A 24,698-nucleotide genomic window follows, 5' to 3' on the forward strand; every position below is an offset into this window, starting at 1 on the left:
CTTGGTGTGTGTCCTAGGCGAGGTGGAGAGGAGGTTTGTGCAGGTCGGACTGGTCAGCCATTGGCATTGTGCCCGTGACCTGGTGGGAAAACCAGATGTCTACACACGCGTCCTCCACCACACACAGTTCATCCGGGACACCATCCAGGAGGCAGAATGCAGCGATCTGCCACCTTTTGAAGCATGTTTTCTGTGAGCAACTAGTGCTGCTATCTTATTCACTTTCATGGATCATGTGCCATCTACACACCCCTTCTGGGGGCCACATTCATCTTGGACTACAAACATCACACGGACACAAAGTCGCTTCTGCTTCTGTCTGTTAATTTGAGGCACAACTGAATGGTGTTATGGAACCGTGGACCGAAAGAAAAATAAACTAATGTTTTCCTGATCAATAAATACTTCTTACTTCATGAAATATAGAAGCATAACATTAGGTGGAAGTGGTAGGCTATGAGTGCTCATTCAATGTGTATGTGTGTTTGCGAAAGTGAAACTGACCCACTCGTGGGTAGGTGAATGAAGTGGATTCCTGCAATGTTCATGAAAACAGCATAGCGATTGGATAGCCTAATAATACATTGCGACTTGTTGTAGGCCGAACAGTAGCTTATATCGTAGCAAATAGCCTATGGCGATGCCGATGACAGATTTAAAATAGGCCTACATTTATTTCACTCGTCTCGCTGGAGTGAAATAATGTGGGCTATTGCGCGAAGAAATTAATTAGGGAGATGATCTGCATCTCCATTTACCAAACGCTATAGTTTTGCTAACATCTCCACTGTTAATGTGAAATACACTACAGTATGTATCCATGCAAGGTAGTGTCAAGCAGCAGTGAAGTGAAAACCTTATCATGCAGGTAGCCAATGTTCACGTCACCTGAGTCAGACAGAAAACAGTCCCTGCTTGCTCTGTTAAAGTTTTATGCCCCTTCCAAACTGCGTTAAAAGGGTGTATTTAACAGCCAGAATTTCTACATTTTCCTGGGGGAGACACCCCCGAACCCCCCAGAATATGATCAGCACCACCTCTCACAAAATACTATTAAGCTACGGGTCCGTTTATGCCCCCGGGTTGTCCGGTCCGTTTAATGAAAAAGGTTGGGAACCCCTGCTGTAGACTGTTTAGACAGCAAAGCACACTGGGAGATTACAGCTAATAATAAACAGCTGCTGGAATTCATTTCTGTGTGGGCCTGAGTATAATATATGACAAAATGTACTACATTTTCATTGTGTGAAATTGTGCACCAGCCTGCACAGCAACAGCAAAGAGAGACACACTTTTTGGATATTGTGAGGGGATCATCCCCTGCAACCCTTTACACACTCACACACATGATCAGCACCTCTGCATGTCGTTCAGTAATAACACCTACAATCAGTTTGAGTACTTGTATCTGCTCTGTTTGTATTCATCACACAAACACATAGTCACCTACATGTCTGCATATTTCATGTTGTTTGTTTATTGAAGTGTGTGTTCTCCTGTTATGGCTCTTACTGTAAAACTTTAAGCACACAATAAAGTTTTAAACCAAGTTTTGTTTCCAGTCCGTATGATTTCTTTGGCCGGTAAGCATTTTGAATTGAAGCAAAGGCCATGCAGACAAGTACGATTGTGGCTGGATAAGGGAGACGTGTGTTAATAACGGAGGAGTTCTTGGTGCAGGGTCCAACAATACCGACGCCTTGGTCTCTAACAAAAACACTGGCATGGATGCTATCATACATATCATATAGGATACAGTGTGTTAAAGTCAAGGATAGCTAGCAGTGTGGAAAATGACTTAAGCTATGGAAGGTGTGACTGAGTGGCTTGATCAATCCTGCCTTACCTTAATATCAGCAAGACAATGTTGGAATGTTCTTCACCAAAGCAAAGACACAGACAGTTTAAATATCTTGGTCTCACATTTGACTCAAATGTTCATTTTAAAAGACGTGTGTGTGTGTGTGTGTCGGAATATTGCCATTATTCCGAATAAAATCGGAATATGGTGTGCATGCATGGAAACCATAGACTATAAAATATTAGCATTGATTACGATAACGATTGACCTGTGGAGGTTTTCGGGCGTGGCTTTGGATGGGTCAATTCTGGTGCTTAAAAACACAACGTTCCATTCATTAATAGCCTTAATCATTCAGTCATGAAAAGAAAACAACAGCAGCAGCTTAATATTTTTCAGGCGTTTAACCGTAACGTTAAAAGACATACGGCTACTGATCTTAGCAGTGATGCTGATACTGACAGCAGTGAGAGTTTGTCCTCTACGGTCACGGTCTGTCGGTCTACACATGTTTAAAATGTGCATGTTGCATTTCCTTATTTTTCCCAAGTGACTGTCTGCATTTGTTATATAAACAAATATTTGAGTATAAATTTAGGGAAGAATGAATGACAATAACATGACTGTATCTGCAACAAGTAGGCCTGATCACAATGTGAGCAATAGGTTATAGAACAGTATGCATTAGTTTGCATTTGTTTGTTTGTTTTTTTTGGGGCATGTACTGTATGTATACTTGGGTCTTTCATATTTTGTATTTGATTATATACATTTCTATGTCTATGAATCACTCACTGTTCCATTACCCAGAACTCTGGATTGAACCCAAAAACCCTGATTATTATTTTATGAAGATTTAATACATATGTGATGATAGTTTGTACGTTTCTAACATTGTAACACTTATTTTGTAAAGACAAATATTTCTACACTCACCTACACATGCACAAATATACGCAAGCCAGACCTTAACTTGATGTATCACGGCTGGGTCATAAACTGTCATTGTTCATTATGTTTAAGCTTGTCACTCATATGCACAGAAAGGGGGGGAAATGAATATGCGTCATTGTACCCAGCACTTCTGAAAATACACTTCCAAATGTGTCTTTGTCCCCAGCACATTTCAAACCAAACCTACGCCCATGCATAGAGCATAGCTGGTTAGCAACCCACAGGCGGAAACTAGCTTTGTACTGTAACTTCAGGTCTCATTGACCTGGATACATCTCACAAAAATTGTGAAGTAGTAATTAGTAAATATTGCTCTTTGGAGATAGTCTTTGCTGTTGCTAGTCCTTTTATTATTTGGCTCCAAAACAAAAGCCCATGCAGCATGGGAACGACTCAATCTGTGAGAAGTATTTACAACGACAAGGTAAAACATAAATATTTCACGACACTAGGGAGAGCTCAAGAGTCACCAAATATACCTAAAACTACATCGAATGCCTTTAAATGAAATCCTCTGATATGGTCCCCCTTCTGGTCTGACAGTGTCATTCTTGATGTCTCCCCAGAGGCCCTCAATGGGCCATGTGAAATACAGAGAGAGATATCCGGCCTTCAGATCATTCCCAGGCAGGATAGGGAACTGGTATCCCTAACCAGAAAATTCCTAGACAAGCTCTTCTAACTGTTATATCCCTAACAATCATAGACAGACTCCAACCAACTCATAGGGTAACTGCAGATTGGCTGGGTCATGGTGCATGTGCATGCTTGCCAATTTTCAAGACCCAATGTGGCCCAAAATCCAAAAAGTTTGCCCACCGCTGGACTGAACGATCATCACCATGGAAGCCCGGGGGTAAGACACACATGTCAAGGTCCCTACAACTTTAGTGGTTTTTTGTTGTTTTGTTTTTTAAACCTTAAGTGGTTTAATTAATTAATATATCAGTTCAACATCCTGTCATTCTGAATTTAACCAGCAGGGTGTGTAAACCGTGGGGTGTGAAGCGTATACTGTGGTGATTTTTTTCACTTCGTGGGCAGAATTTCTGAAAGGAGTGGAGTAGGTATGTGGTCTCTCATTCCTCATTTACACATAATACAATATCTGATAATCCTCGCCATCAAGCTTTTTTTTACTTCACTTCATTTCATTCTTTTTTACTTCACTTTTGATTTTAAAGGGAAACTTGGCAGGATTTCCCCCCTCTGCTGGAGAAATTGTGCATTATGCTATTTCAAACTGTGGGAAAAGGTAATGATAAAGCACATGGATTTGTTTACAAGCTAGCGAACGGTTAGCATACGTTTGGCAGAAATATGTGGATATTACAAGGTAAGAAACACAATTTAAAATGAGTTTCTTGTTTCTCACTTCTCTTTCCGGGACGGTAGTCTCAATGTTGCAAGGTTGGTTTTCCGCCTAGGGACGCTGGGCGCAGCAGGGAAAGTCACCATTTTCACCATTTAGTATATGGAACAGTTCAAGACTCAAAAGCATCCAAGTCAATACAACTACTTGCATAATTTCTGTGGAAAATTTTTATTATGGTGTTCACATCCATTAAACAAAAGTTTTTGGGACAAGATAGAAAAACATGTTTACAAAGCTGACATATTAAAATTAGGGCTGTCAATCGATTAAAAAAATAATCTAATTAATTACATACTCTGTGATTAATTAATCTAAATTAATCGCATATATAATTTTTGCTGTGAAAGTATTTTAAATATTTAAATTCAAATGAATCATTGAATAATCAGCATTAGTGACATTAAAGTTCAAAAACTCTATTATTATTATCACTGTTCAAATAATGGCCATAATAATCTATGATATGACCTATATGCTGAGGAAATAAATTCAAAAGTGCTTCGGGAAGAAGTTTTTTTTTTTTTTTTCACATACAAGGCATTTCAGGCCACAGATATAACCTAGGGGACACAATGAAAATAAATTAACACTCCCCTCAATGTCAACACTTATTTCTTTGCATTGATGTGCGACTATAGAGTTGATGAACTCCGGTGATATGCAAATTCCTTGCTGCAGACATTGCAGAGGACTTTATTTTCAACACTTTATTTTCATCAACACCATCAGGCCGTTTTTTAAAAGTAAATGTTCCAATCAATGATCCAAGCAGCACGTTCTCTTCTCTCTCCTTCATTTTACAGTCTAAATTTTACTGACTAGAACGGCTCGGGGTCAAAGGTCATACGGAATCGATTAATCTGCACTAATTTTTTTAATCAGTTATTTTTTCTCAAATTAATTAATCAAAATTAATCAGTTATTTTGACAGCCCTAATTAAAATGCTTTCTATTTTAAGAAATTATTTATTTGTTACCTTAATGATTTCGTTAATAGAGATAAATGACTTAAAGGACCCTTTGCTGTGTTCCTCTGCAAGTTATTATAAACTCCAATATTCTTAAAATAGACATTTTAATTTAACTTTCAATGCAGGCTCATTCAGGTATAATAAACTACTGCAACAGACCCGATTTTGTAAATATATCCAGTCTCCCACTTCAACAATTGACATGTAAAATATAGTCTGAGTGTCTGGCTTACAGGCATGAGTACCAAACCCAGACATTTGCATTAGCAAACACAACACCACCTGTTTTGCTGTTTACCTGGCACCTGTACATCGTTCATCATCAGGGTGATGATTCTTAAAGGGGACACGTCTACCAATTAACCATTAAAAAATGACCAAGAAATAGCAATGATGTCAGGAAATGAATGTAAAAACGCCTAACCTCTTTGTTGCCCAAATATCCACCCAAAGAAGTATGTATGCTACACAGCAAACCCTATATTCAAACCATACTCAATGGAAGAGCATCATCCCAAATCCATGTGTGAGACAACTGAAATCCTACATAATTCTACACATAGCCTCTATAAAACACTGAGATCAGTACAGCACCTCCAGAAAAAAGAAACAACAACATCAACAACCAGTTCTCTTCTCAAACTTGTTAAGATGCACACACATAATTACTCAGAGCCTTCAGACTTCCCAGGTTCCCTAAGTAGAATAGGGGCATGACTGTACTTCCGAGCAGAGGGGAAGACAAACTAGGGATAAAGACATGACACAGCCTTTCCTGAGTACTCACGGTCAATGGAGTAGACAGTGCATTGATAATCAAAGGAGGGAGGTACATTAGGCCACCACAGTCATGACTAGGCTGTTAGTGACTGCCTGCAGAGCTTTCTGTTTCTGCGGATGGATGTCGCTTCTGCCCGTGGGGTCTGGCTTTCTCAGCGTGCGCAAGATACAGTAACATCACCACAGAATGTCGTAAGGAATTACCATTACAGAGGTGGTAAATATTGCTTGGGTAAAGTTTTTGATCCTGTGAGAGAAATTTGGTCTCTGCATTTATCCCAATCCATGAATTAGTGAAACACACTCAGCACACAGTGAGGTGAAGCACACACTAATCCCAGCGCAGTGAGCTGCCTGCAACAACAGCGGCGCTCGGGGAGCAATGAGGGGTTAGGTGCCTTGCTCAAGAGCACTTCAGCCGTTCCTACCTGTCGGGGTTCGAACCAGCAACCCTCCGGTTACAGGTCCGAAGCGCTAACCAGTAGGCCACGGGTGCCCCTAAAGACAAACATATCCCATAGCACAATGCCACAGCACAGATCACAGAGGAGGACATAAACCTACGCCTAGAGTGCAATTTCATGTACGTAATGGGGTAAACCACAGCCACCTACCTATGTCTATACATATACAGGCCATGAACAAGGGCCGACCAGCTATGTTGAAAGAAAAAAATATTACTACTACCGGTAATTTAGAAAAGGTAATGTTTCGCCAAAGAAATAATTGATTGCACATGGACATATCATGACGTTGAAGATCAGGTTTGGTTGACAGCATAAGATACCATGGTGATATAACGACACTAAAACAGATCCATTTTCGTGTCACAGTATACGTTGAGCGCAACATACCTCGCTAACCCACTAATCGAGATTCGTAGTATACCCCACTGGTGTGCCTCCCAAGCCTTGATATAGCACAAATCACAAGGCATTACATGTGAGGTGGGACCATGTCTGGTGAATGAATTTTCATGTTTTTATGTTTAATTTTTTAAAAACTTCTACAGGGCAGTGAGAATACTAAAATGTGTTCACATTAGGAACAATAACTATAAAGATAATCATAATGATAACTATAACGATAAAAGTGTCCACACTGACAAGGCAAGTCTCATGTTGATGAATGAGATGACTAAAATGTTATGGTTTCTGATTGGCTTTCAACTTTTTATCGTTCTCAAAATCGGTGTGAAAGTGATCCCCTACGATATAATTCTTCATGTCATTATCATTATAGTTTATGTGTGGATGTTGTCATCCATATAGCCTAGAACGATACTTTTTTTGTTGTTATCATAATTATCTTTCTTGATGTGAACTAAAATCTAGGAGTACCATATCTTTAATCATTTTCAAGATACAGCAGTCCAAAGTTTTCACATTTGAAGCTGCCACCACAAACCCTGTATTTTCAGTGTAATTTTGGTTACACTGATGTGTTAGCATACAATTGGTGTAATTTTAATCATCGACCGACAACAAGGTGCTCATTTTGTTAAGCCTTGATAAAAGGGTTTGTATTGTTAAAATCTCTGGTAACTCTTGTATTGTTAAAATCTCTGGTTTACTTGACAGTATCGAAGCTTGAGCTAGGCCTACTAACAATTCAGATTAAAGTGCTGAAATATTAGACAGCTTGAGAACGCTAGGTGTCATATACATTTTCACAGAAACTCATTTTATTCTTTATCAATATCACCACTGTAAAGTTGGAGCAGTTTTGGGAAAGTTCACTTTGTATGTGAACTAGTTCAAAGTTCAGTTCACAAATTTTAAAATGAACTGCTCTTGGCTACTTTGCTCTGTCTGCCTTTGTTTGTCCTATGCCATGCCATGTAATCCATATATTCCCCTTGCCCACCTTTACACCTGTCCCTGATTGCCTGATTGACTGCTGCATAAACAGGCTCACTCGGCTTCTAGGTTGCCAAATTATCACGCTTGCCATATCCACTGAAGGCCGTTTTTCACAATTGCAATTGTGTTGTTGGATTTTCCTAGTTATCCATCCATTGAATGCTTAAAAAGCTGAAAACCCTGTGCACAGTTACTTCAGGTTACCAGGTGCTGGTGGGTTGCCGGAGAGCAGCCCTGAGGAGGCAGACAAGCGTTGATCGCTCTTAATAAAACAGTTAGTCAATTATTCCAGTTCTTCAACCAGCACTAGTCACAGCAGGAGGAGTGGAGAGAGAGAGAGAGACAGAGAGAGTAAGAGTAAGATAAAGTATAGCCAGATCTCCTTTACACAATTACACACACCTCTGGAGTGACATGAAGACTACTGATTTATTTGACTTTGTCAGAGACCATGAGGTCCTAATTTAATTGACTGACAAAGTCAGAGTACATGAACAGTGGGAAAGCAAGTGATGTCAGTTATTTATTTATCCCCCCCCCCTCCTGGAAATACTTAATTTCATTTGCAGGGGCTCATATCCCTTTAAGGATAGGGGGAGCTCATATCTTTTTAAGGATGGGGGGAGGCTACCTCTCTCCAGGGCATCTGCATCCACCCTTACATTCATCAATATTGATCATTTACATGTTAGCTTAAATGTGTTTTAAAGAATCCCAGCTTCAGATACACCACAATAGACACTTTGCACTGAATAAATCTTGACCTGTTTGGTGAACCCACTCACCTCTCCATCCCTGCATATGGAGGAGTCCAAACCCACAGTCCCCAGGAGCCTCTTGTGACAGGAGAAGCATTGCACTGTGGAAGTCTCATCTGGGTAAGTTATAAAATCTACCTCAGAATTTCTATTTGACTCTTCACTGTTTTAACAAAGTAGAAAAGGACAAGTTACTCCATGTGAGTTTTCTGTGGACACGGCTAGAATCTGCTGAATGCTATGAGGTCAGCATAATGCTCAGTACAGTGCTCTGGCCACAAGGGGCATTTGTCTGGTACTATTATTAGCTGCACACTGACTTGAGTTGTCACATCGGTCCCTACTCCTATTGTGGGGGATGACTGTGCACTTACCAAGCTCTTCCCTCTCATCTCTCCTTTCTGTCCTCTTCTCTCCTCTATCTCCTTCTTCTACCTTTTTCTCCTCCTACCACACTTTGACTAGTATTTATAGGCACTCCTATCCTCTATTAATAGCAGGAGTACTAGTATTGACAGATGCAGCCAAGGTCACCTCTGTTCTGTTATGTGGGTTGAATGTTATTCTCTTGCTGTAAGTCACGTTGGATAAAAGCATCTGCCAGATGAATACATGCAAATGTCAATACTGGTGCTGTATGTTTGACTCAGTAATAAGGTATTAGACAGATATCTGCTACAGTAAGAGTTTCTTTTTCTCTTCCATATTTATTATCATATGCTCCTTATAGTGTTTGGGGTTTCATGAATTTATTTAATGTTTTTAATTAATGTAATATTAATTATTTAATGTATGTAATGTATTCATTTGTTGATAATATAATATTTTAATGTTTTTTTATGAATGTAGTATTAATGTACGAATTTGTTTGTTTGCTGTATGAATATGTTGTAGTTGTCTTTCATTTAATTGTGTTTATGTTTTTATCACTATATTTATTGTAATGTTTTCTCATTTGAATGTTTGTATGAAGGTAATGAGCATCAGGCTGGAGTCTGCACAGCCACAATGTCACAGGCTATTGCAGGTTTTTATTGCAGGTTCTTATTCTCACTGTTTGAGAATAAGAACCTCACTATTGTGAGATCCAAGTATACGCTTCAAACTATAATTGAAGCATAGATCACATTTTTGCTACGCATTTAAAATATGGAAAGTAGCCTGTAAGGAGGATTGCTAATTTTCTTGCATTATTTTGATTTATGACTCTTGGCTTATTCAATGTGATCATGTTAAATTGGAATATCACGCACAGGCACACACAATAACACAATGTCCTACATTAATTAAAAATGAACTGTTTTCCAACGCAATGTTTTATTTGGTAACAATGTTCGATATCTTAAAGGTGCAGTCAGGGATTTTACGTGATTTCATGCCCATAAGTTTTTTGTCACATTCAGCAATCATCTCCTCATGACCATTAGCTGCCCATTCTGTGAGTACAATGTAAAAAACTGGTATCTGTAGGCAGCCATGGGCTCCAAACAAAAGTGGGTAACACTTTATGGTAAGGGTGCAAGAGTTATCATAAATTCATGCATGAATTCATGCATGAACTAATTATTCATGATTTATGCATTACTTCATTCCTTTATATCTAATGAATCATCAGGAATTGACATGAGTTCATAGTCTCTCATTTGTGAGCTCATACTTGAACAACATATCACCTAAAGCATTAGGTATGTGGGCACATATTATGAATTATGATTTATTAAGCATGATGATTATTTCTTTTTCTGCCAAAAATGTGGTCATCACTGCTCAAATTCTGATTTAAACACAACTTGTGCAGTTCATAGTCTCTCATTCAGTACCTCATGCATGAACAACACATCAACCTAAGCATTAGGTACAGAGGGTAGGCCTAGATCATTATGATTTATGATTTCTTAAGCATGATTGTCATGATTAAATTAATTTATGGTTAATTGCTCATGAGTTCATCATTTCTGTGTCCCCTCAACTAAAGTAGTGAATAATGACATGTGTTTAGAGAACTGCACAAGTTGTGTTCAAATCAGAATTTGAGCAATGATGACCACATTTTTGGGAGAAAAAGAAAAAATCATGATCATGCTTAATAAATCAAAATTCATAATGATGTGCTTAATGCTTTAGTTGATGTGTTGTTCATGTATGAGGTCATGAATGACATACTATGAACTCATGTAAATTCCTAGATGATTTATTGTATATTAAAGAATCAAGTAATACATACAGTAAATCATTAATTAATTCATGCATGAATTCATGATAATTTAGGTACCCTTACTGTAAAGTGTTACCCAAAAAGGAAACCCTGTGTGAAATTTCTCTGGGAATTTTTTTGCACAAAATCATCTTATAATAAATTTAAATATAAACAAACACAAACAAACATGACTTCCTGCGCAATACCTGACTGCACCTTTAAGTAAAGTTATGAATTGTTACAGTCCCTTGCCTATAATATCACAGTACGTACAGGAAAAGTATCTGTATTTACATTTGTACTCTTCATGTACCTGCAGGTGTGCCTTTGTCATTCTAGAACAGCCATGTTGGAGTGGAGGAAGAGAGCAAGAGCTACGCAGCTGAACTTTGCTGTTTCTCTCGGTGACAGAACCTGGGATCGATTCAACAGGAAAAACCATGAGAGTGAGCTTAGGATGAAGATTTCTTATGCCTTCATTGGTCCCCCTCAGAGTGAAGATGGTGGTGGCTACACCAAGGAACAGGAGGAGCTTGTTTCCGAACTCATATTGAAGTGTGAGACATATTGCAATGAGAAGGACGACGTGATCATAGCTTTCCTCTTTGTCTGTGCCTACAAAGACGACTCTACCCAAGTCACTGTTCCCCTCATCAGAGTGAAGAAGAATGAAGGTAAGAATCCGAAGTTGTCCTATTTCATAGACCATGTTGGACGGGTATATCAAGACTGGAGTGACTTTCTAGGGCACAACATCTTTCGCGGATGGTGGATCTGCACCCCAGATGATGCTGAATATCTGCTGTCAGGTCAAGATGTCCAGGTGAAGTTTTATGACCAAACGGCGCGTGAAAATGTACTCCGAGTAGTTGATATTGTGTCACAAGGCTCCGCCATCTTCACGAGCGCTTCACTCTGCGTAGGATTCGTCTTGTCATGCTTTCCTCCAACAGCTTTGGTTGGTGTACCACTCATGACGGCAAGCGCGGTAGTGGGCGCTCCGGCAGCGGCCTACATAACAGGCAAGAGTGTGGGCACACTTGTGGATAGAGGCATCCATAAAATGTCCCTTAATCCTTTCGAATCCAGTGAAGCTAGAGACTGCTGGCTAATAACTGCTGCCTCTGTGTTTGGCCTTGCCACAATGGGAGCTGGCGAGATGTTTATCTTCTCAGCAGAAGCGGGGGAATTGGCTGGAAGTGGAACCCGCCTGTTCTGTACAGTACTGAACGTCTCTTCCTTGACTGTCCACGGCCTGGGCGTCGTTAACTCCATTTACGAAGTTGCGAAAAAGGACAAAGTTACCGCTCTTGACGTGCTGCAGGTCGGCACAAGTATTTTCTTTTTCACTCACTCTGTTGTGACTTTAAAGACTGCCAGCATCATCATCAAAGATGCTCAACAAACAGCTCTTGTTGCAAAGAGGAATAGCCTCCCCACAAAAAGCAGAGATGCTTTTGACGACCACACGCTTCTGTCCCATAGGGAAATGCTTGAATCTGGAAAAGTCAGAACAATGCCCGGGAACAAGGAATTCATTCGTGACCTTAAAAAGATTGACCACCTGGAAGATTTTTTCCATCATTTCCAAATAGTTAGAGGCAGTCAACTCGGTGTGGACGAGGAGCTTTTCATTAATGGGAAAGCATTTGTGCAGATGACCGAGCAGGAACGATCAACTCTAATCGAAAATTCAAATGACCTGAAAAACAACAGAATCACAGAAGCGCAGTTCAACAAAAGTGTTGCCTCAATCAAAAGTAAATATAGAATACATTTTAAGAGAAAGATAGAAAGGGCTTCACAAAAAATCAATGAAGCTTTAGGCTTAACAGGACTTTCACCATTTGATACTCAAAGGATGGATCAGGTTCTGTCACAATCAGGCAAGAATTATAATCCAAAATGTGTGGAGGTTGCCAAGACCATGGCAAATCGAATGGAATGTGGTGAAAATGTCAGTGAATTTATTGCTGCTACAGAGTACTTAATTCGTCGTCTAGCTGCCCAAGTCTCTGAACTGCAAAAGCAGAATCCAAATCCTGCCAGACCACCAAAAGTGAAAGCCAAAAACTTCTACTTTGAAAAAGTCGCAGATGCATTTCTGAATGATGGACAAACACAAGACAACATTGTTAAAGAATTCCAAGATCTGATGAAGACTTGTGAAGTGGAAAATGAAAAAAATGAAAAAATGCAATTCAAGAGTACCATGGCAACAGCTAATCACTATGACAAGCACTCTGACTTTCCACAAATTGATCCAAACAATAACCTCACACCAGAGAGCTACTTTGCTATAGCTAAGGAAATGTGTTCTGGCACTGTCCAAAATCCCTTATGGGTCCAGGATGAATCCAGTCTGATGTGTACGTTTCATAGCCAGAAGTACGGTGCTGTTGCAGTCCGATATGACAACTTGGCTGATGGCACATCAGTAATTGCCACTTTGATGTCGGAAGATTTAAAGGAGATCAAGAGTGCACCCAGATATATCTGTCGGTCCTAGCTCATCTGCAGTCAATATTATATATATATATATATATATATATATATATATATATATATATATATATATATATATATATATATATATATATATATATATATATATATATATATATATATGTATATATATATATATATATAAAAGAAACTCATGCCTTCATCTCCAGCAGGGTTAATTACTGCAATAAGCTTTTCACAGGCCTTCCTAAAAGATCATCAAACAGCTTCATGTGATTAAAAATGCAGCAGCTAGTGTTCTTATGAAAAATTAAAGAACTGACCACAATAGTGAAGTCCCTGCACTGGCCTCCTGTAAGTCACAGAGTTCACTAAAGCATCACTGCTAATTGATAAATAACTAAACGGGACAGGACCAAATGATCTTCCAGACATGTTTCAGCAGTACACACCTAACACATCACTGGAGAAATATTTGTTGGTAAAACCTGCTGTCAGAACTAAACATTGTGAAACATCTTCTACTGCTACGCAGTTCACCTCTAGAACCAACTTCCATCAAAGATGCGCCAACTGCCAGTTTATATTATATAGCTTATATTTTAAGCTATTGTCTTGTTATGTTTTTATTTATTTATTTATTATTTACTTATCTTTACTTGTATTTATGTAAAACACATTGAATTGCCTCTGCATATAAAATGGGCTCCACAAATAAACTTACTGTGCAGTTTTTTTTTTTAAGATTACTTTGACTTCGATGTTTAAATCGTGACATATTCAATCCTGATCCTATGATCAGGTGTTTGTACCTTATCCCACCTGTTAGAAAGTTAGAAAGCATGAAAAGGTTACTATATTATCTGCTATGTGTACTGGGATGTAAATAACCAGTTCTCATATTCCTGTAAACACCATATCCTAAACATGATCAAATTGCATAACATTCTTGATGGCCCCTATCCCCACCCGCCCACCTGTATTTACATATAAACAATGACCTTCGCCATTTTATCTCTTGTCCTCATAATGCTTAGATTTCTGTGATTATGCTTATACTGTGTAATGAATTAAAACAATAACAACAGAGCAAGTACTGTACTATTATATTGTACATGATTGTGAAATAAAAATAAAGTCTGTGTTACACTGGAACAAATATTTTAGAAAGGTATGACATTTTCAGTGTTTTTTTTTTTTTTTTTTTCAGGGGAAGCAGTCTGCTGACAGCACACACACAAGTGGTCCACTGACAATGGCATTTTCACTGTGGGATTTCCCATTTCCCTCTCCTAGCTTGGAAGGTTCAACAGAATCTAATGTAATTAAATCTTGGCCCTTCTATAACCGTCTGGATCTGGCTTATGATCTACCTGGATGCTGGAATTTGGTTTCACTTTCTTTATATAATGGTACCTATGCATCTGTTTGTGGATGGACCCATTTACACTACACTTTGTCCCCTTGTCATTACAAACTTCTTAGTCAGGCTGGGGAAAGAAAGAGCATTGAGATCATTGTTTGTGTAAACGAAGTTTACTAAAAGGAAAGGTTTTGAACAACTCATTTTAGCAGTTGTTTTTCCGCTCGCCACCAATTTGCCAGTCAGGAAGTGAGTTGTTAAAACTAAAGTTTGACTCGGGTACATTCACAAAAAGACCCTAGGTTGCATTTTGGCGAGAGTTACTCTTTAAATGAAGGTGGCAGTGTGGAGGTGATCTGTCATGTAATGTCTCTAGGAGACAGCAGTCTCTCCACAGTCCACACCCACCTAGTGTAAGTGTAAACACAAAACACGGTGTATAAACTGGCTTAAAAAGCACACAAATATACAATGACATACTGATGATGCTTTACAATCAGAGCTAAATACAGATACAGTTTACAGATAGCAAAGTAGTGATACTACTTGACTTTTTCAAGCTGCCATGCAACATAACCACATATTTTGATCCACAATATGATCATTCCCTTTGAAACGTTCATTCACTATATCCACAGCAATAAGTATCTGAGGTTTGCAGCATAGTTAGAGATCATTTTTGTACCTTGTTGTGTCCATTCACTTTGCCCCATGATTGCCAGTTTTTATCAATAGAACACTTTTTAAATATGTACAGCTGAAGTTGGAAGGTGTCCCAATGGCAAGCTTATCTACAGCAAGGACACAGAGGACTCGTGGATTTCATGGTACAGAAGCTCAAATCCTGGGTAGAGGGGCTCACTGAACTCAGAATAGACTGTGCGCACATGTCTTAGGTCATGTCCATTGATTGTGTAAAAGGACAACATGCCAGCGGCCGAGTCCAGATACACTGCAACTCGCATTTTGGATGACATAAGGCTATAGAGAGAAGTATGCTTCCTGCAGGGATGGAGAGTCTGAAACTTTTCACTCCAGGAACGGTTGTTGCATCCAATCTTGCTTTCGCCAACTTTCCTGCTGATGCTTTTGCAAACCATTCCGACAGAAACTATTCCAGTTACCTCAACCTCCCAGTAGCAGCGTCCAGTTAGGCCTTCTGTGCACAATACTTGCACAAACTCTTCAAATCTGTCTGGGTGGTCAGGATAGGAACGCTTCTCTTGCAAACGGATCACCTTTCTATTTGCCTTAGAAAGGGAGAGATATGGGTGTGCGGTATTTTCGTCAAATTTGAGCTTACAGGCATCTACAGGGAAGAAAGAATTATTTGATTAATTAAATTCCTTTCAATTTAGTTAGTTCAGTTTTTTTCATTGGTCTGGTAGAGTAGGAGAGTTTTGACAACATCAAGAGATCATGGGTTGAACCTCAAGAGAGTCCACTACATGGAAACTGTAAACTACTAGTGAAACAGTAAACTATGCTTTTATTTATTATTATAATTAAATTCAAATATGAATCCTTTAGACATAAATATAGTACAGTTCTCACATTTCAATAGACCTGCCTTCAGCCAGTGTTTTTGATTGTGATCAAGTCTGTTGGGAAACAGACACACATACCACCAAGGATTACGGTTATCATTTCACATTATGGTAATAAAATGAACACAGTAATACTAATAATGTGGGATCTCTATAGACCCTTTCAACAAGGTAAACAAAAACAATGCTTTAACGTTCTATTTGGGTCCCAATCTACTTCTGCATTAAGATAACATATGGAATGTTAAAAAGGAAGTCTTGTGGGGCCAACTATGATGCTGATAATGGAACTCTCTTGAAAGGGTCCATAAAACAAATAAGCCATACTCACTTCAGCTTCTCCAATTTGCAGTCTTTATCCTCAAGAAGCCTCGAGAGTACCCCTGGATGATTGTAGCTCAAGTCGAGCTCTGTCAGGTGGGAGGGATTTGACCTGAGTGTTGAGGCCAAGCTCTCACAACCCCGCTTGGAGACAAGACAGCCAGAGAGCCTGAGAGAGTCATGAATATTGAGAGAGAGAGAAAAAAATTGCAACCCCCCCCATTATTACAAATCATATTGTATATTTATTCAACCACTTCCATAAATGCCTTTTGCAAATGTTTCAGTAAAAATGTTTCAGTGCTCCTTTCAACCTTTTACTGTATAGTAGCACAGTAGCTGAATTTGCATCCCTCACATTTTCAGTCCAGCATTGGCAAGAGCACTGTGCCTATTATGTGAGCAGCTCATACCTCAGTGTTTCCAGTCGGCAGTTTTGATGACTCATGGCATTTGCTAACACTATTACTCCATAATCCTGCAGATCATTGTTGGTTAAGTCCAGCTGTTTAAGTCGTGAGTTTGCTGATTCCAACACAGATGCCAGAATTCTACAAGAGCCATATGTAAGATTACAATGGGCAAGCCTGCAAGGGAAGTGAGATGAGTCATGGTTATGGTACTGATGCTATGGACCAGATGCTTCAGATCATGCATTTTTATATGATCAAAATAGGGCCCTTTTACTTAAATGCAAAAGGTGCAGCAGAAAAAGGAAACCAACAAGAACAGTCAACGTGGGATTATGTTACTTCAACTCAAACTAAACTTGAAAATTACTTTACTTTAAATTGACCTATCAATCAATCAATGAAACAATCTGTATTTAGGTCATTTCTGAAATCATTTCTGAAATAGCTACTCCAAACATCATCCAGTTAAAACTGCAAAATCAAGTGTTCTGTGCACAATACTTGAAAACAAACTGGAGTATACTGCAAAATCAAGTGTTTCACAGCTGTAGGACAGCAAGATATTAAAACAAAGAAAACAAACTGGAGTATACTAATTAAACGTGGGCCCCAATCTACTTCCTCTGCATTAAGATAACATATGGAATGTTAAAAAGGAAGTCTTGTGGGGCAAACTATGATGCTGATAATGGAACTCTCTTGAAAGGGTCCTATAAGAACTGTAATCCAAAGTGCTAGACAGGAGAATAAATGACATGAAAGATGCTTAAAGTCTATCAGAAATTATTAAAAAGATACCCCAGTTTCTCAAGTTTGCAGTTGCTGTGAATCAGTGCCGTGGTCAGGTCCTTTAATCCAATGCTCTTCAGGGGGTTGTTGCTCAGGTCCAACTCCTTCAGGTGTGAGTGCTGCAAGCAAAGGGCTGAGGCCAGAGTGTTGCAGCTTGTGTGGGTAAAATTACAGCCAGAAAGCCTATAAATTCAGTGAGAGAACCAAACAAAAAATATTTTGAGCGCATTTATGATAGCTCTGCTTGGTCTGACCTTGGTTGATCAAGTTTACAAGTTTGTGGAACCCCTTATTAAAAGAATCCTATATAGGATTTTAATTTTTGGGGACCAAGCAGAATAGCTGCGTAGGTACCTATTGTGTTTCTATATTTTCTTATTACTAGGGGCCAAGCAGCGAAGCTGAGAAGGTACCCATTGTGGTTCTTGCCTTTTCTTACTAGGGCTCGTAGCCATGCAGCTGCGAGAACCCTATTGTTTTTGTTCTCATAATTTATAGGGGTCCAAGCAGTGAAAACTGTAGCTGAAGCTGGGACGTATGGTTATGTAGCCTATATAAACCTGGTTCTGTAAAGGAGAACATGATACATTAACTTATGGGAAATGGTCACCTTCGTTGACGTCATCAACTTGAACCGTCATCAACTTGCCCTAACCCCAATCACCCGTCTCTTTAAGGGGGAGTTTGTCGGTGATGTAGGTAGCAGGAAGCTACATCAAGGCAGCATCAATAATTAAATCAGCTGTTTATATGAAGACACTATAGCATTAAGAGCTGTTCACACCAAGAACAATAACTATAAAGATGACAGCAAAAACATATTGTTCTAGGTTATGAAGGACGGCGTCCACACATAAGCTATAACGACATGAAGAATGATATAGTTGGGGATGACTTTCAGAGCGATTTTGAGAACGATAAAAAGCTGGCAGCCATTCAGAATCCATTCAATTTTGTCCAATCACATTCCATCAACACAGAGAGAGACTTTCCTTGTCGTTGGTCAGTGTGGACGCTTTCATCGTTTTAGTTATCATTATCGTTCCTGGTGTGAACGGCCCTTTACTCTCATACTTGAATCTGACCTCAGTGCCTCCAGTTTGCAGTTTTTGTGGGTCAACCCATCAAACAACAGCTGGACTCCATCTCTGTGCAGCTGATTACCACGGAGGTCCAGCTCTCTCAGGGGTGATTTTTCTGCCTGGAGCGCAGATTTTATATGTATACAAGATGCCTTTGTGAGATCACAGCAAACCAGCCTAAAAGGAGAGAAAGACATATAGCAATTGAATAAGGCAATGGTTATGTTGATTTCACATAACTTCACTTCACTAAGCCTGGCTGACAGCAAACCAACTTTTAGTCAAATTTTCAAGGGGCCTAACCAGCGGAGAATTTTAAAGGGAAACTTGGCAGGATTTCCCCCTCTGCTGGAGAAATTGTGCATTATGTTATTTCAAACTGTGGAAAAAGGTAACGATAAAGCACATGGATTTGTTTACAAGCTAGCAAAACGGTTAGTATAAGTTCAGCAGACAATGTGGATGTTACAAGGTAAGAAACATGATTTAAAACTAGTTTCTTGATTTCTAAACAGGTTTATTACGTTGAAATAGTTGCCAAGTTCCCCTTTAACTGAAGTTGGAGCATTAAACTCTCTTGAATCTTTTTGGAAGTACAATAATCACAAAGGTTTTAAATTCAGTTGTGTATTCTATTTCAGAGAAATTACACGCCATTTAATATTGTCGCCATCTTGGCATTGATTGGTTGTGTATAAAAGCGGAGCCAACTGCCCTTTTTTGTTTATCATTGTATAAAGCCTGCCCTAAGCCAGAAAAGCAGTTGTAATTGGTTGCTGGGATTTAATTTTGAAATCATCTTGAATGGGAGAGAGGTCAGAGGGATCTCCCAGAGCAAAATTTACCTGAGCTAACTCTGTATTTTCTGATTTTGGTAACAAGATTCAAACATTTATTTAAAATGGTTGCTTGCTTGATGGTAGGAGTTATTGTAAATTATCAGCCAGAGAGGTGTCCCATTATCTGGAATTAATGGACTCGTTATCCCTTACATATTTCACAGAAATACTGAATTCATATTGCCTTCACTCACCTTGCTTTCCTGTACGCCCCCAGTGCAATAATCAACCTGTTACGACCCTCGTTTGTGGTATTGTACTTCCCCAGGTCAAACTCATCCTGTATGTTCTCAGCTATCAGAAGCATGTAAGCCAACACTGAGCACTGGTCTGGTGAGAGCATCTGTCCTGATGTCACATACTGCTGAATCTCTCTTTCAAGAGAGTTGTCCCTCATTTCGAGCAAGCAAAGAAGGAGGTTCATGCATCTTTCGGCAGAATAGAACCCAGTGCTTAGTTTATCCTTGATGAACTTGATGGTCATGTCAATGCTCTCTGAGCTGCTTTCTGGGAGCATCACCAGTTCTTGAAGGAGTTTTTGATTGGACTCCATTGATATGCCCAAAAGAAAGCGGAGGAAAAGATCAAGGTGTCCGTTTTGACACCGCAAGGATTTGTCCACGACACTCCCTAGGATGTGATGCAGCTTCTCTCCATAGATATGATGGTGCTGAAGGGACTTCAGGTTCCCACAGGCCAAGGAATGCAACACAAAAACAGCAGCCAGAAACTCCTGAAAACTCAGGTGAATGAAGCAAAAAAAACGTTTCTTCTGCATCAGGACTTCCTCAATAAAAATCTCAGTGCAAATTCCAGATTTCTCTAGGTCTTCATTAAAATCAATCCCACAGTTTGTCAAATCCTCCTCAGTAAACACGATGTTACCCTTGTCCAGCTGTTTAAATCCTAACTCTGCATACTTCAGAATTACATGTTTGTTGGACTCCCAGAGCTTCTTTTGGTCTCTATCAGTCCTGTCATACTTCTGATTCTTCCTGTTCATCTGAATGATCAGAAAATGGATAAAGATTTCTGTCAGAGTTTGAGGAATTTTTCCGTCACAATCCTGACTCAGCACTTTTTGAAGCACCAAGGCAAAAATCCAGCAGAAAATAGGTATTTGGCACATGACGTGGACGGGTCTGGATTTCTTAATTTGTGTGACGACTCGGTCAGCTTCTGTCGGGTTCTTGATTTTGTTCTTAAAGTACTCTTCCATCTGCTGGCTGTTGAACCCCTTTATCTCTGTCCACCGATCTACATATTCAGAGGGAATCTGACTGGCAGCTGCTGGTCGTGAGGTTATCCAAATACGGGCAAAAGGCAGGAGATTTTCCCTTATGAGGTTAGTTATCAGAATGTCCACTGATGTGGTCTCTTGCACATCAGAAAAATTCTTGTTCTCCAAAAAGTTAAGGGGCAGTTTGCTCTCATCCAGGCCATCAAAGATGAATACAATCTTAGACTCATCATACAGCTTCTCATCAACTACATCCCTTAATTCAGGATGGAAGTCGAACAGGAGTTTCAGGAGAGTGTACTGGTCATGAATGACCAAATTTAGCTCCCGAAAAGGAAGGACAAAGATCAAATCGATGTCCTGGTTGGTTCTACCCTCTGCCCAGTCCAAAATAAACTTCTGCACAGTCACTGTTTTTCCAACGCCAGCAACACCTTTAGTGATGACCGTTCTAATGTGTCTATGTCCAGGCGAACAATGAAAGATGTCATTGCATTTTATCATTAACTCATTTGACTCTCCCATTCCGGACTGTATGTGCCAGATCTCATGTTGAGTGTTCACCCTCTCACTCTCCTCATCTACAATGTACAGCTCAATGTAGATGTCATTTAGGTATCTCTGGTTTTCTCGCTCTTCTGTGCCTTCAAACAGCTTCTCAAACTTCCTCTTCAATCTCAACTTGTTTTGTTCACTGATCTTCTGTTTGATTGTGTTCTCTGTGTGGAAGACGTAAAGTAAAGATGAAAACTCTTTAGGAACCCCAATCTGCAATTTACATGGTGGATCCGAAGAATTTTAGATTGCCTACTGTTCTATTTTTCAATGTTTTGAAAATTGTTGGTGGCCGTCATTATTGGTGGCATCTATTGACTGACCTGGAAGGGAACTCACCATGTTTAAGTGATTCATGAGTTTCTGAGCCATCCAGTTGACTGCAGACATAATGGGAAACACAACACGTTAATTACCTTGAAAATTTGACATCAAGATAATAATAAGATAATAGATAATAATAAGGGTAAGGCTATTTGCACCCCTGGTACAATTAGCAGTGTATGCTATTCGTACCCTGGCACAATAAGAAGTGAATTCTATTTGTACCCCGGTGCACACAGCAATGTGTCCTATTAGTACCCCGTCTGGTACAAATATCAATGTATGCTATTCGTATCCCGGTGCACACAGCAATGTGTTCTATTATTACCCTGTCTGGTACAAATATCAATGTATGCTATTCGTACCCTGGTGCACACAGCAATGTGTTCTATTAGTACACCGTCTGGTACAAATATCAGTGTATGCTATTTGCACCCCTGTGCATTTATTCTGGCATATTGATCACACAATGTAATAATATATTTTTTTAAAAAACAAGCAACATGTTTTTTTTGTTGTTACGTAACAGGGTGTGAATAGCTCAGCTGTTGCATCAATGTACAGTACAGTTAGAAGTGGATGCTATTCGTACGTAATGATAATAGTAGTAATATGCTACTACTGGTACATTTAAAGACTAGATGCATGCATGTGGCTTGCAGGCTATCATCAAAACACGACAAGTATGGCCAGAGCCCCTTTACGGAAAGCCGATTCACTCCGTATTAACTCCATTGTACCTGCAATCTGTTGCAGTTCCGCTAGGGGCGATCACAAACAAATGCAAAAACAATGGAGGTCTATGGAGCTAGACGGCTAAATTTGTCTTTTTCACCGGATTGTCGTTGAACAATCGAATATTTGATTGTAGTTTCTGCAAGCTCAATATGGATTATAGGTCAAAAGTTGAATGAACGAGTACTTATGTCCTTTCGATTTCTTACAGGTTGGGTCGTTGTTGCCCATAACACACTAGCATTCTGCCAATGAATGACGTCATTTGCACGTTTGAGAGGCTTTTTAAAACAAATAAGTGACATAAAAAATATAATTCTCAGCAGTGTGTATGTGCCCCCCCCCCCCTCTCAAACGCAACATTCAAATTTCTAGACAAAAAAAATGATATCTCGAGAAAAGTGGATTTTGAGAGGTTCAGCTCCATAGACCTCCATTCATTCTGCACTTGTTTGTGAGTGCCCTCACGTGAAACCAGAAGAGGAACTGCAACCAGTTCAGAAACTGGAAGATCCAGAGAGTGGAGGTTCTTCCCTTATTAGACATTCTCTGGTATGGCTATGATTCAAGACTTGACAAGAACTCTGTCACCTCAGTAGACCCTGTGAATTTGTCTGAGTCCTCTTTAGCTCTCCTTCTAGTCTTGCAGCAAGCTCGTTGTGTTTGATTTCTCTCAGAATATGAAGTGTGATCTTTAGTGAGATGTCACCGCCATACATCTCGGTCATCCGACTGGCTATGTCTGTTGCATCACTATCCTCCTGCAGCTTCCCTCTCGGCAAGCGAGCGAAGCCCTCCAGTATCCCCTCACTCAGGTACAATCTGAACTTCTTCAGCTCTCTTGACGTCAAATCATCCAGAGTAGACAGAAGAAGTGTCAGGCAACTTGCCATGGTAGATACCTGAAGTAAATTTGAAGGAACAATTAAACCACCACATAAAATCCAAACACCAGCAACATCATGATCCTCTTCAAACATATACTTGTAGAATTATATGACCTGTCACTAGGGGCGGAAGGTTATAGATAGGAAAGGTGTTTATTGGAGTAGAGGAGAGTGTGGTTTGGCTTTGCTGAGGTGAATACGGGGTAGCCGTGGCCTACTGGTTAGCTCTTCGGACTTGTAACCGGAGGGTTGCAGGTTTCATTCATCATGAAAAAGCAGTAATCCTACATATATCTTGATCTAAACAGTGATTCAGAATCTCGCGTAAACCCATTTCCTCTGGTCCTTTATTTGGTTAAAGGAGGGTCAAATCATCTCCTTTATAATTTGTGATTTAAATTGTAGGCTGTCATTGCAAATGGTTTTCCCAAAGTTGTGTCCCGTCGCCACATTTGTAAAATTGCTATGCCATTTACCTTGTTGCATTGCAGTACTAGGCAATACTACGATGAAATGTAGCCTAGTGCCGTGGCAATTTTGATTGATGTATGTCCTCACCAAGCAAAGTGAGAACTTTTGAGTGTGGAGAAATCCTGAGGCTGTGAGCCAACCCTATAATCCACCAGGCAAAAGCAGAAAATAGCCATTTGATTTAGATAATCCAATCTATAAAAATGTAAACTCACCAGACTAGGATTGCTATTCACTGATGTTCCAATGTTGTAAAAAATATATATAGTAACAATGCCTTCTGAGCTGTCCTTTCTATTTCATGTCTTTTCAGAGACATCAACCAGATACACAGGAAACTCAACCCACTTCTGTATTCTCGACATTGCATTAATTTCCTTATTTCGTCATTCATACACATAGCCTCTTTATTGTTGCGAACAAAGGCAAGAAAAGATGCACAACTTTGTCAAAGGTGGAAGTCTCACCCCCTTGCAATCTTATCCCCTTATCCTCCTTAGGGCCTACAGTACCTACACTGAGAATCAAATAGCCTACATGCATGCTTAGCATTTTGCGATCATTAAGGTTTTGACAAACTCCTAGTCAACTGTGTATCCTCTGATTTTAACATTTACAGATATCTAGGTGATATTTGTAACATTTGTTTTGTATTTGGCCTGTTATGAAATCATGTATTGAACAATTTAAACACATTGTGAAACTTAATGCCCAAAGTTGGAGACATGCATGTAGAAATTTGCTGCAAATTCAAAAATGTATTACTCTGGAATGGCTAACTGAATGCTTTACACCTTTTGTCTGGTGGTCTGGTATTTATTCTGATATATGGTTTGTCATGTGTTGAGGGAAGAGTTTGTGAATGAATGGGTAGGCAATATTCTCCTAAACAGAGGTGTTGCTGTTTGTTGCTGTTATGAAAAGGACTATCGCTACTTACTTTACACCGTAGATGAAGCAATGAAGCC

The 24,698-nt window shown here is 39.5% G+C and overlaps 3 protein-coding genes across 6 annotated transcripts in view; 2 read left to right on the forward strand and 1 right to left on the reverse strand.

Annotated features, from left to right (window-relative positions):
• LOC125287723 (brain-specific serine protease 4-like) overlaps window positions 1-365 on the forward strand; it is a 6,021-nt gene extending 5,656 nt beyond the window's left edge. For 2 of the 3 annotated variants that reach the window (XM_048233710.1, XM_048233709.1), the window contains exon 5: window positions 18-365. In XM_048233710.1, coding sequence (XP_048089667.1) covers window positions 18-326 — 309 coding nt within the window. In that variant the 3' untranslated portion in view covers window positions 327-365. The other variant, XM_048233711.1, reaches the window with a different exon arrangement.
• Window positions 366-8,573: 8,208 nt separating this feature from the next.
• Window positions 8,574-13,212, forward strand: LOC125287937. Its single transcript, XM_048234025.1, has 2 exons — window positions 8,574-8,621; window positions 11,018-13,212. The coding sequence occupies exon 2, from the start codon at window positions 11,045-11,047 to the stop codon at window positions 13,205-13,207; it is 2,163 nt and encodes a 720-aa protein (XP_048089982.1). The 5' UTR covers window positions 8,574-8,621; window positions 11,018-11,044; the 3' UTR covers window positions 13,208-13,212.
• Window positions 13,213-14,681: 1,469 nt separating this feature from the next.
• LOC125287936 (NACHT, LRR and PYD domains-containing protein 12-like) lies at window positions 14,682-24,036 on the reverse strand. 2 transcript variants are annotated; one of them, XM_048234022.1, is made up of 10 exons: window positions 23,946-24,036; window positions 22,964-23,274; window positions 21,653-21,693; window positions 19,713-21,477; window positions 18,683-18,856; window positions 17,607-17,780; window positions 16,809-16,982; window positions 16,406-16,564; window positions 16,082-16,128; window positions 14,682-15,836 (listed from the first exon to the last, which is right to left on the reverse strand). In XM_048234022.1, the coding sequence occupies exons 2-10, from the start codon at window positions 23,263-23,265 to the stop codon at window positions 15,319-15,321; spliced, it is 3,354 nt and encodes a 1,117-aa protein (XP_048089979.1). In that variant the 5' UTR covers window positions 23,266-23,274; window positions 23,946-24,036; the 3' UTR covers window positions 14,682-15,318. The 2 variants fall into 2 exon arrangements, with proteins under 2 accessions (XP_048089979.1, XP_048089980.1); XM_048234023.1 differs by having other exon boundaries at window positions 15,700-15,777.
• Between the last annotated feature and the right edge of the window lie 662 nt (window positions 24,037-24,698).

The sequence above is a fragment of the Alosa alosa genome, chromosome 22 (genome assembly GCF_017589495.1).
Source record: "Alosa alosa isolate M-15738 ecotype Scorff River chromosome 22, AALO_Geno_1.1, whole genome shotgun sequence".
NCBI lineage: Eukaryota > Metazoa > Chordata > Actinopteri > Clupeiformes > Clupeidae > Alosa > Alosa alosa.

Bases quoted from the DNA above. Each gene is read 5' to 3' on its own strand.
- LOC125287937 (XM_048234025.1), top strand. From the start codon at position 11,045: ATGTTGGAGTGGAGGAAGAGAGCAAGAGCTACGCAGCTGAACTTTGCT.
- LOC125287936 (XM_048234022.1), bottom strand. From the start codon at position 23,265: ATGGCAAGTTGCCTGACACTTCTTCTGTCTACTCTGGATGATTTGACG. The intron at 16,983-17,606 runs GTATCTTTTTAA...CTTCCCTTGCAG, and splicing joins TGCAAACTTGAGAAACTGGG to GCTTGCCCATTGTAATCTTA. The intron at 16,129-16,405 runs GTGAGTATGGCT...GTTTCCCAACAG, and splicing joins TGCAAATTGGAGAAGCTGAA to ACTTGATCACAATCAAAAAC.